At 38.8% G+C, this 20,163-nt stretch overlaps 1 protein-coding gene across 1 annotated transcript in view; it reads left to right on the forward strand.

The window, feature by feature from the left end:
* The window catches only part of ehd4 (EH-domain containing 4), a 38,098-nt gene extending 20,078 nt beyond the window's left edge, over positions 1-18,020 (forward strand). The window contains exons 4-8 of the mRNA XM_085440705.1: positions 6,039-6,205; positions 6,299-6,432; positions 6,997-7,108; positions 11,302-11,466; positions 14,770-18,020. Coding sequence (XP_085296831.1) covers positions 6,039-6,205; positions 6,299-6,432; positions 6,997-7,108; positions 11,302-11,466; positions 14,770-15,327 — 1,136 coding nt within the window. The 3' untranslated portion in view covers positions 15,328-18,020. The remainder of the gene's footprint in view (positions 1-6,038; positions 6,206-6,298; positions 6,433-6,996; positions 7,109-11,301; positions 11,467-14,769) is intronic.
* Positions 18,021-20,163: the final 2,143 nt, after the last annotated feature.

The raw sequence follows: 20,163 nt of genomic DNA on the forward strand, positions 1-20,163 counted from the left end.
GGGTGTAATTCTAACTGTGTCACAGTCAATCACCCTTTTGATTTGCTAATGTAGGGTAAGTAAACCTGGACAGCTCTTGGGTGTATGTGTTTAATTATGTGATCATTACAGTCATTCTGAAAATTAAGATTCTTCATAATATGAGATCATCAGATTGGTCTCTTCCAGCTGTAGACTTTAAGTCTTTCTATCTAAACAACAGCTTAATTGAAAAAACTTACCTGCAGTTCTTCAGCAGATGTCTTCTTTTATCTAAGAGTCACCAAAACACTCATAATTAATCCAATGTTGGATTTTTTTCATTGGACAATGCTCCTCAGGGTTGACAGTAGTCAGAGTGAATTTTAATAGCTTGACATTCAAGGTTGTATTTAGCTTGTTTTCCTTTAAATCCTAATAATTACTATTTCCTCATTGTTTTTGGTGCCATTCCCTCATGTAATGCACACTTGTGACATTGCCAACATGTACACAAAGGCAACATCCACCTCTGCACTGTGGAATAAGTAATAATTCACTATGTTCCAGCAGTGCAGGGGAAGTAGACATTTAAGGAGAAGGCATTTCCGTTTTTAAATGAATTGGAGCATGTGAAATAATCAGTTGTCCTGTAATAGAACCAGAATGGTGAATGTGAATGGTGATGACAGGAGGTGGAAACAGACTTGCAGGGCTCAGGAGACCTGCACAGAAGCCATGGGGAGAGTGACAAAGCAGTGGCCCTTTTTGGTTCTCTTGGCAGCTAGTGGGGCCTCCATAAGTTGGGCTAGTGCCAGCACATCTGGTAGATGCTTGATCACATTGGGGTCTTGGAAATTTGGACACCAGACCAACCTGTTGGGCTTTTAATTGACTTTAATAATTTGGTCAGGTTGAACAGAAAGATTGGTGTGTAATAGCTTTTAATGTTAACTAAAGCCATTGCAGTGTTCTAGGTTTTGGAATTTACACATTAGAAATGCTGATGGTAGTCCTCATTAACCTTCATAATATGCATCATCAGCAATTGTACATGTGTTGTGTCCACAAACAGTCAGATGTTTGTTGCCCCGAAGTGATGTTGTGAATGTAGGCAAAGTGGGATGCTCCACTGTTGTGTTTAATTTGTGAAATTCAGCTGATAGGCTGGTATCCAACCTCTAGATCATTTTTACCTCCGCCAAGGAGGTTGTGTTTTTAAACACGATAGCTTGAAAAGTGTTGAATGAAATGTGATTAAACTTTGTAGGGGCGTACACTGGGGTCATGTTAACAACCCATTGGCCTTGGTCGACCGAGGTCTTCAAGGCAAACTTGATGATTTATATGCTGAAATTTTGTTTGTTGAAAAATACCCCGGTGTATTGTCAACATGTAGAGAGTACCATATAAATGTTTAACCTCTGATATCATCTTTAGGGTCGATAGTTTGATCTGAAGGTCAAAGTGATACAAGTGCTATATAGAGCTATTTAAAACTATGTTTCTTAATGCCATTGTTTGTATTGGCAACATTTAGGTCTATAGGAAATGGTATGTCTATTGTTTATTTTTCAAACTATTTTTAAAATGCTACTGTTATTGTTTGTATTGGCATTTAGGAAATGATACTGGTAAACTTCTAAATATCACAATATAATTTTATCTAAATGTCATGTCACACTTGACCTCTGATCTCATTTTTAGTCTTCTGCCTTTCTTTCAAGTTGACCCCAAGATGGGTTACATATTTAAGGAAGTCAAGAGAAAGAGAATTAATCCATAAATAAAAAAATAATAAAAAGTATTTATACTTAAAATTATGTCAGGTGCATTAAAATGTTTCAACAGGGCAAATAACGAAGGTTTGCCCTTGCTTTTAATACACTAAAAGCATGTTTAAAGGAAACAAGGAAAACAAAATAAATATATTCAAAATACAATACTGTTCCCTTAAAATTAAATACTGCCCAGAGATGGAGCTGCCGTGGTGGTTTGCACTCTCAAGTACTTCTTTTTATTTTATTACATTTAATTTATTACTCTACATTTTATTATTATGTACATTTTTACTAGGCAGTACATTTTTGCTTATTTGCTTCTTATTGTATTTCAAAAACTTTCCAAATGTCTGTTATCCATTAGACCTAAGGTTGATGAAGTGGCAAACACATTTAGAAGAAAAGTATGAATGTTTGCTGAAGGTGTTTGTACTACCCATGTGTTCGGGTACACTGGCTGTGGTCGATGGTGCTCTATGCACACTCAGCCAGCTCTGGAAGCCATGTGTTCAGTGTAAACTGTGCACTTTAGCTCTACCTGTTAAGACCTGGACAAATAAATATGTTTCCCAGCAACCTCAAAGTGAGCAGGAGGACAGTGAATTACGGAGAGCTTCTGAGAACCTTTTTATGCCTGATTTATTGTGCAAATCTTAAAAGCACTGCATGGAAAAATATAACAAACTAACTGGAATCTCCCTTTCCCTTCTTCATACAATTCACAGGCCTTCTTATACAGTCCTATGATAAATAGTATAAATACGTTTTTACCTCCTTTACTCGTCTTCTAAAATCCTAAAATGACACATCCTTAATAAGTGGCTGTACTGTCTGAAGCTTACCAACATCAGCTAAAATAAGGTAGGTAAGGTGGAAAGGAAAGGTCCTAAACTAATATTTAGTGAGACACAAGATGGCAAGTTACTGTTAGAACATCTGGCTAACATCGGAATTGAGGACACAGCACTCAAGTGGTTTACAGCCTACCTGTCTGACTGGAAACAATTTATTCAAGGCAAGATTATCCGACTTCTCGCGTCAGTCAAACATGTTGTCCCTCAGGGAACAGTGCTGCGGCCTTTATAATTTATCTTCATCCTCTTGGAAATATCGTCCACAATTTTGGTATGCAATTCATTTTTCATGCAGATGACACACAATAGTATTATTCTACAGAACCCAGAAATTCTCTTCCCCCTCCTGTCCTCATATCCTGCCTACAGGCCTAACCCTTTGTTGTATCTATTGTCAGGTCCACGCTTTCCATAGTGTCAAAGGTTTTGGAATCATCTTGGACAAACCCCTCTCCTTTACCGCCCACATCAGTCATGTCTCACGTTCCACCTTCATTACATTTCTAGGCTTCACCCTTTTCTTTTTTTAATTCAGCACTCAACTCCGGGTTCATACTCTGGTCACCTCTCATCTGGACTACTGTAATGCCATTCTCTCTTCTGTCGGGTGTAGATGGTGCAGAACTCTGCAGCAAGAGTCCTCCTTATGTTTCAGACCTCCTTCACCCTTACACTCCTTCATATACCTTCTGCTCAGCTTCAGCTGCTCCTCAATGATTATTATTATTATTATTATTATTATAATTATTATTGTTTCCATTAGGGCATTTTACTTTTTTATACTTGGTGATTTGAGGCATCACTGCGCAGAAATGATTGACAAGCAAGGCAGGACAAAGAGAAGATCAAAATTACTTTTTGTCCCTTCAACTGAGGGTAACTATTTTAACCCCAATGCATCTATCCGTAGATACAAAGTAACTCAAGTTAAAATGCTGTATAAATATCTTTGTGAAGGGTTTATATGGTTTCTAGTGCAGAAGCACTGAGTACACAGCAAAAGGAGAGAAGTGCTGGATACCAGCCCATTTACCCAGTAAAGACAAGTAGAATTTAGTCAGATATGTAAGCAGGAGTAGAAACATTTCCTTCTGCTGCAGCAATCTTCCTGTTTGAGTATAAAAGCTCTTGAGTTTTCAAAAGTGAGGTCAGTGTCACCCAGTTTCAGATGAACCACACCCAAATTGCTATATATCACTTTACATACACACACACACACACACACACACACACACACACACACACACACACACACACACACACACACACACACACACACACACAGAGAGCCAGAGAGAAACAGAACTGTTTTGTGGCTGTTAAATTCACTATGAATATACCTACATCGGGACTACTGTATGCTAAAGTGAGGGAAATAATTATTTGATCTCGTGCTGAATTTGTAAGTTTTAGAAGGAAATTTAGAAAGAAATTAGTACTCTCTAAATTTTATGGTGGTTTCATTTAAATTGACAGAGACAGAATATCAACCCAAAATTCAGAAAAAATACATTACATAAAAGTTTTACACTAAGTTGCATGTCATTGAGTGAAATAATATTAGATCCCCAAGCAAAACATGACTTAGTAGGCAACTTGGTGGAGAAACCCTTGTTTGTAATCGCAACAGTAAGAAGTTTCTTGTACTTAGTCACTAGACTTGAAGAAATCTCAGGCAGGATTTTTGCCCACTCTTTACAGAAACTCTCTAAATCCTTCAGGTTTCTTGGCTATTGTTTGGCAACTTGAAGAGCGCCGTCCACAGATTTTCTTTAGGACTGACTAGGCCATTCCATAACCATAATTAGGGATGGGTATCGTTTAGGTTTTATCCGATACCGGTGCCAAACCGGTACTTTTGAAACGGTGCCGGTGCTCAAGCGGTGCTCAAACCGGTGCTTAAAGAATGGAGAACACAAAATTGGTCCAAAAACCTCTCATATTCAGCTGTTTTTTGTAAAAAGATAACAATGTTAGCCTTTTCTGCAGCTATAGGGCATATATGGTATCATTCTTGGCTGGAAGCAGTGCTTAAACAATGGAAAAAACACAAACTTTGTCCAAAAACCTCTCATGTTTAACTGTTTTCGATTTTTTTCTTTGGTCATTTTAGCCTTTTTGGCCAGGGTGAAGGGAGTATCTGCCATCAAACAAGAAGACAGCCGCATGTAACAACGACGGTGTTTGCTAGTTCACCTTACATGCATTAATGTAATAACGTGGTTAGCCTACTCAACGTAAATTACACACGAACAACATTAAGCTACTGACGCAGAGAAGAACGGCTGCTGCTGCATCATCATCCTCATCATTTCTGCTACACTGGCAGGGCTAGGGGCCAGGACTCTCCTCTTCGTGTTTTTGGGGGATGTTGCTAACTCCGGGTCCGATAACAGGCACCACACCCGCAGTAGATGTGCTCGGTGTGAGGTCTCGCAGCAAGCTATCAAATACGGCGCATTTCTCGGCTTTTAAAAAAACGCTATGCGTCGCCAGGTTTTTCTTCGGATTTGAGGTGTTACCTCCTTTGACAGTATCACAGTATCAGCTTAAAGCACTTGTTGCAGGCTGCTGAGTTTGCATATTTTGCTGTGAAGCACAGCCAGACTTTTGACCGCTTCGCCTTGGGCATTTTTAATCTGTAGCTCTGCTCTAAAAGAACGTACGTACCTGGACCCGCCTACTATCCTCGGAAACGTAAAATGATTGGCTAGAATTCAAAGTGTATGACATCTCAGGAAAAAAAAGCACCGAAATGTGCGCTGCTTTTCGGTCTGGTTACTACCGTTTATGTCAGAACCGGTGCCATCATGGCACCGGATACCGGTACCCATCCCTAACCATAATGTACATCTGCTTTGTTGTCTTGTCAGTATTTTTTTGGGTCGTGGTCATGCTGGAAGCCCCATTCATGACCCATCTTTAGGACCCATCTTCTGTCTGAGATTTTACAGTGCACGACCCCATCCATTGGTACGTCAGTGTGGTGGAGTCATCTCTGTAGCCTTAGTAGAAAAACAGCCCCAAAGCATATTGTTTCCACTTGAAACATGCTTGACTGTGGGGATGGTGTCCTTTGTGTCATACTCTGCCTCATTTGATGGCAAAGAGCTTGGTTTTGGTTTCATCTGACCACAGTGCTTTCTCCCAAGCATAGTCTTATGGTTCAGGGTCGGGAGTATCAGATTGACTGATTGATTGATTATTTCATTCATTCATTGACTGGTTGATTCTAATCTCTGTAAACCAGAATTATTGCTGGGTTGTAGGGGATCAAATTCCTGTTCCACTCAATAGTGGTGCACAAATTACACCTCAAGCCAAATGTAATTTTCTTTCTCATCAGTCAAAATTATTAGACTTTGTTATGCTAAGTGTTCATTTTCCAGAAATGATCTAGAAATGGGAACTAGACTGATCCTTTTGTTTGTCTCCCTGTTGCAAGGTTATGACTTTGCTGAGGTCCTGCGTTGGTTTGGAGAGCGAGTGGACCGGATCATTCTCCTCTTTGATGCACACAAGCTGGACATCTCAGATGAGTTTTCAGAGGCCATCAAAGCTTTCAAGGGTCAAGACGACAAGATCCGAGTCGTCCTCAACAAGGCAGACCAGGTAGGAGAAGCTGAACAAATCTAACATGAAATTAAACTCTGCTTACCTGTGTCAGTCTAACCTTAAGCTCCTCCTCCTCACCTGTTCGATTAGGTGGACACCCAGCAGCTCATGCGGGTGTATGGCGCCCTCATGTGGTCACTGGGGAAGGTGATCAACACTCCAGAGGTGGTGAGAGTTTATCTCGGCTCCTTCTGGGCCAAACCGCTGCAAAACACAGAGAACAGGTGAGATACGTTACTTTGTCTGTTTGTTCGCAGGGAATGATGCTTTTTTAATGAAGTTAGACATGAGAACCTCTTATCTATGATTCATAATTCCAAACCAACCCATCAATTTCATCCTCTGACTGAAGCAATTTGTTTTAGTTCCCACCCCCCATTTGTCTAAAGACAAATTTTGGATGGAATTGAAAAACTAAGCTTGGAGCTACACAGCATGTACACAGTTCATGTGTTTACACATTAAAACATGTAGAACAGGTGCTGCAATTAAAATTGATTATTGCTTTCTCAAAAGAATTGATTGCACAAGTGGAATTGAATGAAAAAATAAATATACTATAAAAATATAATATGATAGATGGTTGTAAGAATGAAGAAAACTGTTATTCATATGTTCATAAAATAATCTAATTTAGTTATTTAACCTTTCTCCATGATGTATGTATTGTTTCATCCATCCATCCATTTGTTCGTGTGTTTACTCATTTGCTTGTTAGAGTAGGATTTCTTTCTCCATATACGTGTCTTACTTCATTCATTCATTGATTCATTCCTGGTACTTGTCAGGCGTCTGTTCGAGGCAGAGTCTCAGGACCTGTTCCGGGACATCCAGAGTCTTCCCAGGAATGCTGCTCTCCGTAAACTCAACGACTTGATCAAGAGGGCAAGGTTGGCCAAGGTGAGACAGGAAGTCACACGTTGTGGTTGGAGTTAACTTTCAGGAATTCTAGACTTTGAGGAATTCTAGGAATACTGTGGAATATTTGACTGAGGATCACTGGGATAGTGTTTCCAACTGGCTAAATCTATGTTTAATGGAGGTGTCCTTGTGAGAAAATGGTTTCTAATGATGTCAGCTGTTGTTTCAGCCTTTCAAATGAAGAATCGAAACATAGATGTTTTTTATTCTGGGGAAACAGGAAACAGAAGTGGTATTTAATTTTAACACTGATGTGGAAATAAAGCCTGAATCAGACCCTAATCCTGAAACCAAGCTTACAACAACCACATGAATTCAATTTAGAAGAGTTTTTAATATATTTTAAAGAACTAAATGAGATAGAAAACATGCGTCACACATATCATGCAGGGCTTATATTTTGCCATCACTGTGCTGGTGTGGGTCTTTTTTTAGATATAATTTAATTTTATATTCTTGCTAATAAGAACATGGTTGTATTTATGTATACAGCCAGAGGGGTCCTATAATTTTCAAAGTAGTCCTACGTTAAGTAAATAAAGAAAGGAAAACTGTAATTCAGCTCAATAATTGATGTAACAACAATGTAACTGCAGTTAATTTGTTACTTGGTGTGTTTTAATGTTTCAGACTTATAATTTGATATGAGCAGGTCTGACTAATAAATAAATAAAATGAGCTTTAAAAAAATTAAATCAGGGCCTTATTGTTTATTTGGTTATAATAATGTAGAGCTATCAAACAGTTAACGGTTTAACTTTAACTTTAACCGAGCTGCATTTTTGCTTATGGTCACCATAGTGGGGGATACAGGGCATATGCTCAGCTCAGTATTTGGAACACTTGTCCAGCCTGGTAGAAGCATATAAGAAACAAAGGGCTTTTATTTTGTAAAAAGCCTTCTAGCGTACACCACATAGAACGAAGTTTGAGAGCATGTAAAATGTTATTATATTTGAAGTAGAGATGGCACGATACCACTTTTTTATGTCCGATACCGATATCATAAATTTGGATATCTGCCGATACCGATATGAATCCGATATAGTGTTTTTTAATCAACAAAACTGTTTTTTAAAATATCTTGCTGCATTTTGCAAGTCTGCAAGTTCATACTCAAGTTTAAAACAACAACTACACTAAAGCTATTCTGTTATACCTGTATACAAAAAAAATATTTCATAGTTCAGCAATACTGATCAATCTAATAAACTTAGACCTACACCATCCTCCCTATTCTGGTATTTTAAAGAGTACTTAGCGTAAATATTAAGCAACCTAACTAATAGGGTTCCAACTCCCAGCAACAACAAAAAGAAATAAATAAAAAATAAGGAACCACCCCTCATGCGCCACCTCATGATGCTTAATCGACGTAATCAACCTTAATTTGATGCAGTGTGAAAAAAAATGCACAGAAATCAATTATTTTTCAAGAAATATTAAATAGATTCAACATCTTTCTTCAACAAAATTGCAGACTGCACAGATGGTACCTTCCCAAAGTAAAAAGTACTATAGCTTACTAGGGTATATATTAGACTTAATAGTCACTATATACAGTAATTGACTTCTATTCATTTTACATCAAATTAAAACTTTGGGTGTCAGATAATTATTTATTAAAAGCTCGACATTTTAAATGAGAATAAGAAAGAAAAGTATGTCTTTGTGCCCCCTTTTCCCTGTTCATGCCCTATCGGCCCCCCTGGCTAAACTTTGCTAGATCCGCCCCTGCACAGTTACCAGCGTCAGCTACGTAGAAAAAGATCCTGGTGTAGAAAGAAATATTAAATAAATTCTAACAGCTTATCAAGCTTAAACGTTCTGCTGTTGTTCAGCCGCTGGTTTCCTCTTTCTGGTGCAAAGTGGGCCAAAAACAAACAAGAGACACGGACTCGCGACAGAAAAGCCGATCAGCTGATCATTTAAGCAGTTTCACGATTGAAGTAGCAGCCGGAGAGCGAGAGGCAGTCGCTTGTTAAGCTTAACGTGGGAATGCTTTACAAACATTCAGAGATGGACTTACACACTTGCTTTACTTCTCTCGGGGATAACTTTGTCGGAGATGAAATGCCAGGTTGCTAGCGAAGCTCCACATGCTATCCAGACCACCGACAGGTCCAGCATGCCACAGCTGCTCTATCACGTGATGCATACTGCTCGACTGCTAACGTTCTGAGGTGAGTTACGGCGTGTTGCAAGTTTTGCGAGGTGCTTTCGTGATATTTAATGGATCGGATTACATTTTTTATTTTTCTCCGATATCCGATCCAGTAATTTAGGTCAGTATCGGACCGATACCGATACGTAATATCGGATCGGTCCATCTCTAATTTGAAGTATAACAAAGATCAAGTACTTCAGGTACCACTATATTTTTGAGCAAGCAAAGAGAAGCAGGTTAATAACATCAATCATATTAATATTATTAATCTCTGTAATGTTTCGTAATGTTGTACAATGACGCTCAAGTTGATTTGATCGTCTATCATCTCAGGAGATTCAGTGTGAAGTCACAGCCTCTTCCTCCGTGGTTGCTTCTTTTTTCATAAGGTATTTATGTGGGAAATTGCGAAGGCTGCTGTGAAAACTTAATAGTGAGGCACATCCAGCAGCTGTATCAGGTCTGTTGTGTTGTTATACAATGAGCTGGAATCTGTCCTGAGTGAGCGATCCACACCAAGCACAGATGTGTGTTTAGCTGCAAAAGTTCTTGAAATGACACAATCCTGTGAGGTTTAGCAACTTTGTTATGGTGCATATTTCAATTATCAGCTAAACAAAGGATTTGGCTGCTCTCTACTAACATATGACAAGTGCTTTCTAGTGGAAACACTGCGATGTGATGTTTGTGGTGTGATAACGTTAAGCCACTGATGCAAAGGAAATAATGGGATTTGTAGATGTTTTTGTTACAGTTACAAATGACAGTTTTGTGTTTGGGTTTTTTTTTGTACATTTGAAAATGAAATGAATCTAAGCTGTTTTCTCACACATGTAGTTATGTTCAGCACCCAGAAACATGCCAAGGAGTCTTTTTAGTTTTGTTTTTCCTTCCTCTGTAACTTTTAATAAATGGCACTCATGTACTCTGGCACTTTGCCCTCAGAAATCCCATGACCTCATTCCCTCACTGTGTTACTCCTCCCTTCCTTCCACCATCATTATGCCTTTGCCTGTGTAACCGATGATCCTCCTGCACTCCTACATTCCTCCTTTCTCCTCCTGTTTCTTCTCCTCTTCTAATCCATCAGTCACCATAAGTTCCCCTCTGACCCAGCATCTCATAGTTTCCTGTTTCTCTCTCATCCAAAGTCTCAACACCCAGACTTCAAGCTATATTTTTATTCCAGCAAGAGGAAACAGCCTGAGATTTCTGCATTATCCATTTCATTCCATAATAAAATCATATTTAAAGATTTAAACAAAGAATATTTTGTGAAATATTCTTTGTTTTTATGTTGACAAAATGTCGACGTTGTGGTTGTTCCATGTAAAGATTATTTGTTTTTCTTTACTTAAATACAAATGATTAAAGTTAAATTTGTGAGATGTCATCTCACAATTTCTGATTGTTTGAATTTTCAAATCTCATTTTATTAACCTAAACACATGAGAGTATGAGCTTCCTTGACCTCCATGGTAACCTGTAGCCCAGATAGCAGACTTCCTGTGTTGGTGGTGTGATTAAGGAAACTCTGTGTAAACAGTGCTGTTATTGAACGGAGCTCTGGCAGCGGGAGGGCTGTGACCTTTTCCTTTTGAGGATCTATCAGGGTAGTGTCTTCTGTGCCGTGCTGTGTGTTACACTGGTAACACAGAAGAGTTAAAGGGGATCAGTCATAAATAACTTCGGTTTTGTCTCAGTTAAGCGTTGCCATGTACTCAGACTTCTTCTCTGTTTGCTTCCTCACTTGTCCTGAATTTTGGCTTTTTTTAAGATTTAATGAGCTGAATGAACTTTTGTGATCAGTTTCAATCAGCTTTCTGATGCAACACTTTTAGTTTCATTCCTCTTCTTTCAATGCAATCTCAAATGTCTCAAAGGAAAAAAGCTGCCAAAGCTGCCATTAAAAGAAACTTTAAGTTTTAAGGCACAGAATTTAGATCTGTGTCCCCTCCACGGCATTTTAAAATGCTTATGATCTCCATTGCTTTCCTGCTTGCAGGTGCATGCCTACATTATCAGCTACCTGAAGAAAGAGATGCCATCTCTATTTGGACGGGAAAAGAAGAAGGACGAACTGATCCAGAGACTCCCGGAGATCTACACCGTCCTACAGAGAGAGCACCACATCAGCCCTGGAGACTTCCCCAATGTCACTAAGATGCAGGTACGTAAAAGCCAACACAGTAGCCAGCAGTTCCCAAAGACCTCTGTGCAATTAGACAGGAGTCATCTCCTGCTGGTTATTAAAACACACACACACACACACACACACACACACACACACACACACACACACACACACACACACATACATATTTTGGACCTGGATATCCTGAGAATATTTTTACTCAACCCAGATAAAGTCTGTTAATCACTTTTAACACAACAAAAAGAGACAATGTAACTGTAACTGCCAATTTTAGAATAGTTTTTTGTATCACAGTCATATCACAGTAACAGTTTCTTGAAACAGAAGCCGCTCGTACCGTACGGGAAATGATTTAATTCCCTGTTGAATTTGACAGTTTGCTCACTTCCAAAGAAATGAGCAGTCTTCTAATTTTTTATAGCAGTTTTATTTTAAAGGAGAGAGACAGAATGGCAAATATACAGAAAAGAAAAGCGCATTACTTAAAAGTCATGAATTGGTTTGCATGTCACTGAGTGAAATAAGTATTTGATTCTGAAGCAAAACATGACTCCTTATACTTCTTTGTAAGTGAACAAATTTAAAAATTCAGTAGTGGATCAAATAATTATTCTTCCCTGACTCTAGAAAATTGTGTTTTAATTTGACAAATAGGAAGCATCACATAGGAATAGTAGTGCTATACTTCTTGCCCACTCGGTGGAATTGTCATTCTGAAGTGTATGTCTCCTTTAGAGTGGCAGAGTTTGCAAATGCACTCTTGGACACTGGCTGATAGACCTGGAGCACTGGGTTTAATATAATCCCTGTCCCTGTTTATGCAAATACAGGAAAATCGTTGTTTAGTAAAAGAAAACCTGAATTTAAATGATAAACAAATGATTATAGCATTGCATCATGTCATCATGCGGAACAACGTGTGATCTGAAGAAGAAGAACTGTTTTCCTGACGTCAGGGGGACAGAATGAACTGAACTGCAGCTGCTCTGCTGGGCCGATAGAGAGATGCTGCACAGCAAGTGTGTGTGTGTGTTTCCCTCAGCGAAACTTTGTTTTTATTGGATTATTGTCAGAGAAAATGTTTGAGATTTTTCACTTCCCTGGTGAGATGTCCTGAAAAAGAGCCTGTAGTTATTTTACAAATAGTTTTCTTTAAGCAGCGACACCAGTAATTAAAATGAAGGCATAATATGGTACTAGTAATTAGAATTCCAGAAAAATGTCCTATTATGTTAAGTGAAACTTTTACATGTCATTCAAAAATGTGTAAAATTCATAGATTTTTGTACAGAAAATTGCTAAAACACACTTACCTCTCTGAAAATCCAACCAATGTGCAATCGTGCTGTCAGCGTGTTAGTAAGGCCCATTTAGGCCTTTTTATTGGGCTGTGGTTATTTTGCTTCTGAATAAAATATATATCATTAGTGAGGCTTGGATCTCATTAAAATGTAAAAGGACTGTGAATGGCTGTGGCTCAGGGGGGTAGAGCAGGCCCTCTACTAATCAGAAGGTTGGTGGTTTGATCCTGGCCAAAGTTGCTGTGAGTGCTCAAGAGTAGTATAGAAAAGCATTAAATAAGAATCAATCCATTACTCATATGGTAGTTACTTACCAACCATAAGTGAAGCACGACCCTGTAACTAGGAGATCAGGTGACCCCTGCTGGCCAGTAAAACAAATTCAGGTTTAAGGTTTGTCTGCTTTACTTCACTGTGAGAATCTCTGACCATTTTTATGTATAGTCAACAACAGGTGTAATGCTCAAAACAAAAGGAATCCCAGTGTTTTGGGTGGTGATTTAAAATAAACTACATTGATGACAGCAAACTCACTAAGTCAAGGAATAAGCACACAAAACAAGAAAGGTAAACAACATCTAAACCTCAGTTTGAACCCAAATTTCAAAACCATAATGCCACTTTCTAAAAAGCACACCCATTTCCCTGAACTATAAACACTATGCCCCTGCTTTACCATATGAGTCAGATGTGGTGGACTGTTACTGCAAAACTCTACACACAAATCCCTACATTTGTCAGTGCTGACACCATGTGGTCACTTCCGGTGTGTTCACACCGAACGCGATAGACGCCCCAAGAAAGCAGTCAATAATGTTAACTCACATAAGCACAGCTTTAGCTCAATCAGCACACAGTTAACAAAGTGGAAACACTAGGAGTCAAAATGCATCACACACCAATCAGAAACTTTGATGGATAGTCAAAAGGGCCAAAGTCAGCTCACTCAGGTTTGACACAATGGATCCAAAGACATGCATAGGAAGAGGTCAAGGAGGAGGAGAAGGAGGTCTAGGACACCAGCAAGGAGGAGGTGGAGGAACATAATTGGCTATCGGGCTATTGTAAATGTCCCTGGTCAGCATGGAGGGAATGTCACTCTGTGCGCAGCCATCAGCCAACAAGGGATACTCCACCAGCATGCCATTCTAGGACCCTATAACACTATAGCTCCTTGCTTTTCTTGATGGTCTGAGACAACATATGTTCCAGCTGCACTACAGGGAACCTGACCCTGGCCTGACCCAGACCACAGACAGGATGCTGAGGTGGACTAATGTTTTTGGTGTGTGTTGTACTGTATGGTACATGAATAAAAATGTGCCACTGTATATACATTGGTTGCATTTTTTTGTGTTCATCATGTGAAAAGGTTTTTGAGGGGAAGAACCACAAGCAACATAACTTACCAGTTTTGGGAATATTGTTTTACATTTATTGCACCAATGTGTACGACTATGTTGTTGTGTGTGTGTTTTTGAGGCCTTGTGTGTGCTGTCTGTGGGCAAAGTTTGATTTTTCAGCAAGAGTGAATGGTTTTGAGTGTAGATTGTTCAATATTGTACAATACTATGTTTGGGAAATTGAGTGAGATGATTTGTGTTTACTGTTTTGGCAATATGAGATATAATTTCAGAAATTTGTGTTTAAGCAATCGATAAAATCTGGAATAAATGGCAGACTGGCGGGGGAGGGGGTCAAAAGTTTAGTGACTAACATTAATCCCACATGCAAATATCAGTTTGCTGTAATCTTGTGTTGAGGTTTGTGGCAAAAAAAGAAAATGTGCATAGTAAAGCCTTGCAGAAAAGAGTCCAGCTTGCATTCCTTTTGAAAGCTGCAAGCTGGAGCAGAAAGAGCAAGCCACCATGTTATGATAATGTGTTCAAGTACCTCATCCAAAAATATACCACAATTTTAAAGGCTTCATTATCTGTCATCGTTGTAGTTGTTTCTCTGAGTGTGAGCTGTAAAAGTAGTTAGCAGACGTTAACCTGTGTCTCTTCTTCTCCTCCAGGACATGCTGCAGCACTATGACTTCAGTAAGTTCCCATCTCTGAAGGTGAAGCTGATTGAGAAGGTGGATAAAATGTTAGCCTCAAAGATTGCTGTTCTTATGGCGATGATCCGGGAGGAGGAGGCCAAGCAGCCTCCTGCCATGGTGTCAGGTGGTGCCTTTGAGGGCTCCCAGGATGGGCCCTTTGGTCAGGGCTACGGTGAGGGGATCAGTGCTGGGGCTGACGCTGAAGATTGGATTGTCAGCCGGGACAAGCACCGTTACGATGAGATCTTCTACACTCTGATGCCTATCAACGGCAAGATAACTGGCGTCAATGCCAAGAAAGAGATGATGAACTCTCGGCTGCCCAACACTGTGCTAGGGAAGATCTGGAAGCTGGCCGACTGCGACCAGGATGGCATGCTGGACGACGAGGAGTTTGCCCTCGCTCAGCATCTCATCAAGATCAAACTGGAGGGCTACGAGCTGCCCACTGAGCTCCCCAACCACCTGGTGCCCCCATCCCACCGCAAAAACCCTACTGCAGATGCCTTGTACAATCATATTGAGGACTAGAGTGCTCACAGGACGCCAAGCAAGCTGCTGAAGAGAGACTGAGCAGAGAAGAGGTGTAAAAATGTAAAGAACCATCACAGGTGAACGTGTCTGCTGCTGCTCGTTGAACAAACAGGAGAACAAATGGGCCACCTAATGCTACACAAGGTCAAAGGGTAAGGTTTTGTTGGATACATTCACTAAGACGATGCATTAGAGCCCAATAATGCTTGACATTTTCAGGCAGCAGTCAAACAAAGCACTTTTATTTTGATAATATTTTACATAATGAGCATTTCAGCTGATTTAATTGCATTAAAGAAGAAAAGTGACAAAGTTCTTGTATAATATAGCCACATTTGCCTAATTCTGGTTTCACCATTCACTTTAATTTCTGAAGGACGGCAAGTTCATATTCATATATTCATGTTTAACCTTGAAAACCGACTATCCGAAGGTAACAGTTAGTGCTAGGGTGCAGTTTATTCATTTTACTGCAACATATTTCAAAGGACATCACTTGCACAAAACTTTAGATGCAAGTTTAAATGCATACTTGCTGGTGTTCATAATATCTTTCTGGATTTTTCCCCATCCTTTAAGCTGTTCCGGCTTTATCCTAAAAGGTCTTCACAGTTACACAACAATGACAGTTATTCTCCTTCACAGAAAAACACTGCTAAACTGACTGAAACACCTGGCAGTCCAGGCTGTAGCAAATCTCTATTCTGTTAAAAACATTTGTAGCACTATGGAAACTTCGTCTTTAAACGCTTTTAGATAAAAAATACCAAAGATGTGTCTTGATGATGACATTATGCAAAAAATAAATAAATAAATAAAATAAGTTAATGAAATAAAAATTAATAAAATCTAACATTTTACACAATCGCAATGGCTCCAGCAGCATCACAACAAACTAAAGCTGGGGAGTAAAAGCTGACATAGTATGTATTGCAATCAGAAGCTGTAACATAACTTTATTCCCACTCCATGTAGGCCTCACAGTGAGGTCAGAGGTCATAGTCTGCAGCTCAGTGCTAATTTGCTCACAGGGATAGACAGTGTCCTGAAATGCAGTTGTCAGTATGTGCTCAATTGATTCTGTTTCCTGACATTGTAAAATGAAAAGGACAGGAGGAGAGCCATGACCTCTGATCTTATAATAGCAAGACTGAAAACTTCAGCATCTGGTCTTAACATCACCATTCAAAGAAAAATTTTAAACAGGAAACAGAGTTTGCAGGAAATAGGTTCGTTGTCTTGTTATTTCTTTCTTCTTTTCTTTTTTTAAATGTCAAATTTCAAATGAGATTACATCAGAACAAAATAAGATATCGCAACACATTTTTGCATCCCACCTGAGACATAAAACACTCAACAACATAACCCAAACCTAAAAACCCAGCAACAAAATTAGCAGTGACTTCCAACTATTGGTTTGAAAAACAATTAGATAAAATTATAGAGGATTTTTAACAGATAAGATAAGTGGGAGAAGGTAACTCATGCGGTTTTTATGGTTAAATAAATGTCTGAAATTGTACTTTCTGATATATATAAATGAATTATACCTTTAAAACCACAGCAGATGTAAAGGGAAGACGTTCCATATCAGTGCCTTTTCATTTCAAAGGCTTTTAGTTTGTCAGAAGACATTCTTTTAATTTGACATTGTCACCATGTTGCTGTTTTTAAGTTGTGTTTAAAGGCCTCTGTTCCTATGACAGGACTGTGGTTATCCTTGAGGTTTTTACAGGAGGTCTGCTGCACATCAGTGCTTTTAACATGCAACTGTCAGTGCATTTAATTTCCAAGCCCGTCTACAATAAATTATATTCATATGTTACTAATACTGTTTTTAACATCCATTTTCATCTGCTTATCTAATTCAGGGTTATCATATAATGTAAGTTAAGTGTAAGGTTCAGTGCCCTTAAAAGGAGGAGGAGGTGGGGTGGAAGGAGTTGTCACAATAGGCAAAAAAGTTTTTTAGTTAAAGTTTGAGGAAGATGACGGTTTCCTTAGATGTGACTTAAACTACTGTGGAGATTTTCTGTAGTTTTTTTAAAATGTAGACATCCGATTTCTTTCCCAAAACTGAACCATGTTATTTCAGTAATAATAGGAATAAATAATTTAAAAAATGTAGATATTTTTCTAAAAAGTCAAACCTTAATGCCCTTAATTCCATCTCTCCACCAAGTTTCATGAAGTTCAACTTGTTGTTTTTTTTCTGCAAACCTTCTTTTGTGCAGATGAACAAACAGCAACAGGTTCCACCTACTTAATGAGGGTAATAATAATTCCTGCATAGCACAGCTTTTGTCTTTTCTGTCTGTTATTGGGGCAAAGACTGGTGGAATTGCTAGATTAATAAGTGTCATGTACTGTTTTTGCTCAGCAGCCACACAAAGGCTTTCAATCTTCCAAGCAAAAGGGCACATCTGCAGTCACTCTCTGTCCCTGTCTATAAAAGTGAAACATGTATGAATCATGTTATGTTTTCTGTATGATTTTATCCGTCCAGCTGTACATGTAGTGAAAAGGTCAAACTTCCATTTACCTGAATGTAAAAGTTTTTTTTTTTCTTTTTCAGCCGGATGTATTTTGTAATAATGTTGTTCCAGTGTTGTTCTAATGCATTTCCACCTCTCATCCTGTTAGCAGAGCTGGAAATGAATAAAATTAATAAAGTTTATTCAGTACATGTACTCAAGGTTCCAGTGTTTTGTTTTTTGGGACTTTATTATAACCACATTTCTCAGACAGTTATTTTTTCTGTTTGGAGTTTGTTTGTCTATATAATAGAGATGGCACGATACCACTTTTTTTTTATGTCCGATACCGATACCGATATCATAAATTTGGATATCTGCAGATACCGATATGAATCCGATATAATGTTTTTTAATCAACAAAACTGTTTTTTTTTAAATATCTTGCTGCATTTTGTATAAGTTCATACTCAAGTTTAAAACAACAACTACACTAAAGCTATTCTGTTATACCTGTATGCAAAAAAAAAAAAATTTCATAGTTCAGCAATACTGATCAATCTAATAAACTTAGACCTACACCATCCTCCCTATTCTGGTATTTTAAAGAGTACTTAGCGTAAATATTAAGCAACCTAACTAATAGGGTTCCAACTCCCAGCAACAACAAAAATAAATAAATAAAAAATAGGGAACCACCCCTCACGCTCCACCTCATGATGCTTAATCAACGTAATCAACCTTAATTTGATGCAGTGTGAAAAAAAATGCACAGAAATCAATTATTTTTCAAGAAATATTAAATAGATTCAACATCTTTCTTCAACAAAATTGCAGACTGCACAGATGGTACCCTCCCAAAGGAAAAAGTACTATAGCTTACTAGGGTATATATATTAGACTTAATAGTCACTATATACAGTAATTGACTTCTATTCATTTTACATCAAATTAAAACTTTGGGTGTAAGATTCGGATAATTATTTATTAAAAGCTCGACATTTTAAATGAGAATAAGAAAGAAAAGTATGTCTTTGTGCCCCCTTTTCCCTGTTAATGCCCTATCGGCCCCCCTGGCTAAACTTTGCTAGATCCGCCCCTGCACAGTTACCAGCCGTCAGCTACGTAGAAAAAGATCCTCGAGTAGAAAGTAATATTAAATACATTCTAACAACAGCTGATCAAGCTTAAATGTGCTGCTGTTGTTCAGCCGATGGTTTCCTCTTTCTGGTGCAAAGTGGGCCAAAAGCAAACAAGAGAGACGGACTCGCGACAGAAAAGCCGATCAGCTGATCGTTAAGCAGTTTCATGATTGAAGTAGCAGCGAGAAGAGGCAGAAGAAGAGGCATATATCGTTTGGTAAGCTTAACGCAGGAATGCTTTACAAACATTCAGAGATGGACTTACACACTTGCTTTACTTCTCTCGGGGATAACTTTGTCGGAGATGAAATGCCGGGTTGCTAGCGAAGCTCCACATGCTATCCAGACCAGGACAGGTCCCGCATGCCACAGCCGCTCTATCACCGCGGTAAAGTGAGCCGTCATTTGTGAGCCGCCATTTGTGAGCCGCGGTCAAGCCAGCCGCCTCCTATCCGCCGCATAAATTTCCTTGCGCTTTTACACCAGTCTTTACGGTAGCGCCTTTTCGCTTTATATCCTGATTGAAAGCCTAGACTCGCGCACACGTGCACACACAAATTACAATGGAACAGCCCAATACAGCCATCGTGACAGTCTGGTTGCATATTCAAAAATTCATTAAAAATCATTCTTAAAAGTTGATGCCAAGCTTTCAACACAATCCTCTTCTCGGACACCTACTTTACCTCTGGGCCAGGTTTTACCCAGATTTACTGTAATATTACTCAGAAATCACAGTAAACTCATATTCAGTGCAATACAGTCAATACACTACAATTATGTTTATTTCAAAAATTCATTAAAAGTCATCCTGAGTAGTTGATGTCCAACTTTCAACACATCCCTCCTCTGGGACACCTACTGTACCTGTGTGCCAAGTTTCAGCCAGATTCACTGTAGAATTCCTCAGAAATTAAAGGGTACTTGTATCCACTGCAGTCAGCCAATACAATATAATTATGTCAATTTTCAAAAATTCATGAAAAATCATCCTGAGTAGTTGAGGTCCAATTTTCAACACATTCCTCCTCTGGGACACCTACTGTACCTGTGTGCCAAGTTTCATCCAGATTCACTGTAGAATTCCTCAGAAATTAAAGGAAACTTATATTCAACGCAATCAGCCAATACAATAGAATTATGTCAATTTTCAAAAATTCATTAAAAATCATCCTGAGTAGATGAGGTAAAACTTTCAACACATCCCTCCTCTGGGA

This window comes from Copadichromis virginalis, linkage group LG19 (assembly GCF_057382275.1).
Source record: "Copadichromis virginalis isolate Kocher_CV1m ecotype Utaka linkage group LG19, C_Virginalis_male_GT1.1, whole genome shotgun sequence".
Taxonomy (NCBI): Eukaryota; Metazoa; Chordata; class Actinopteri; order Cichliformes; family Cichlidae; genus Copadichromis; species Copadichromis virginalis.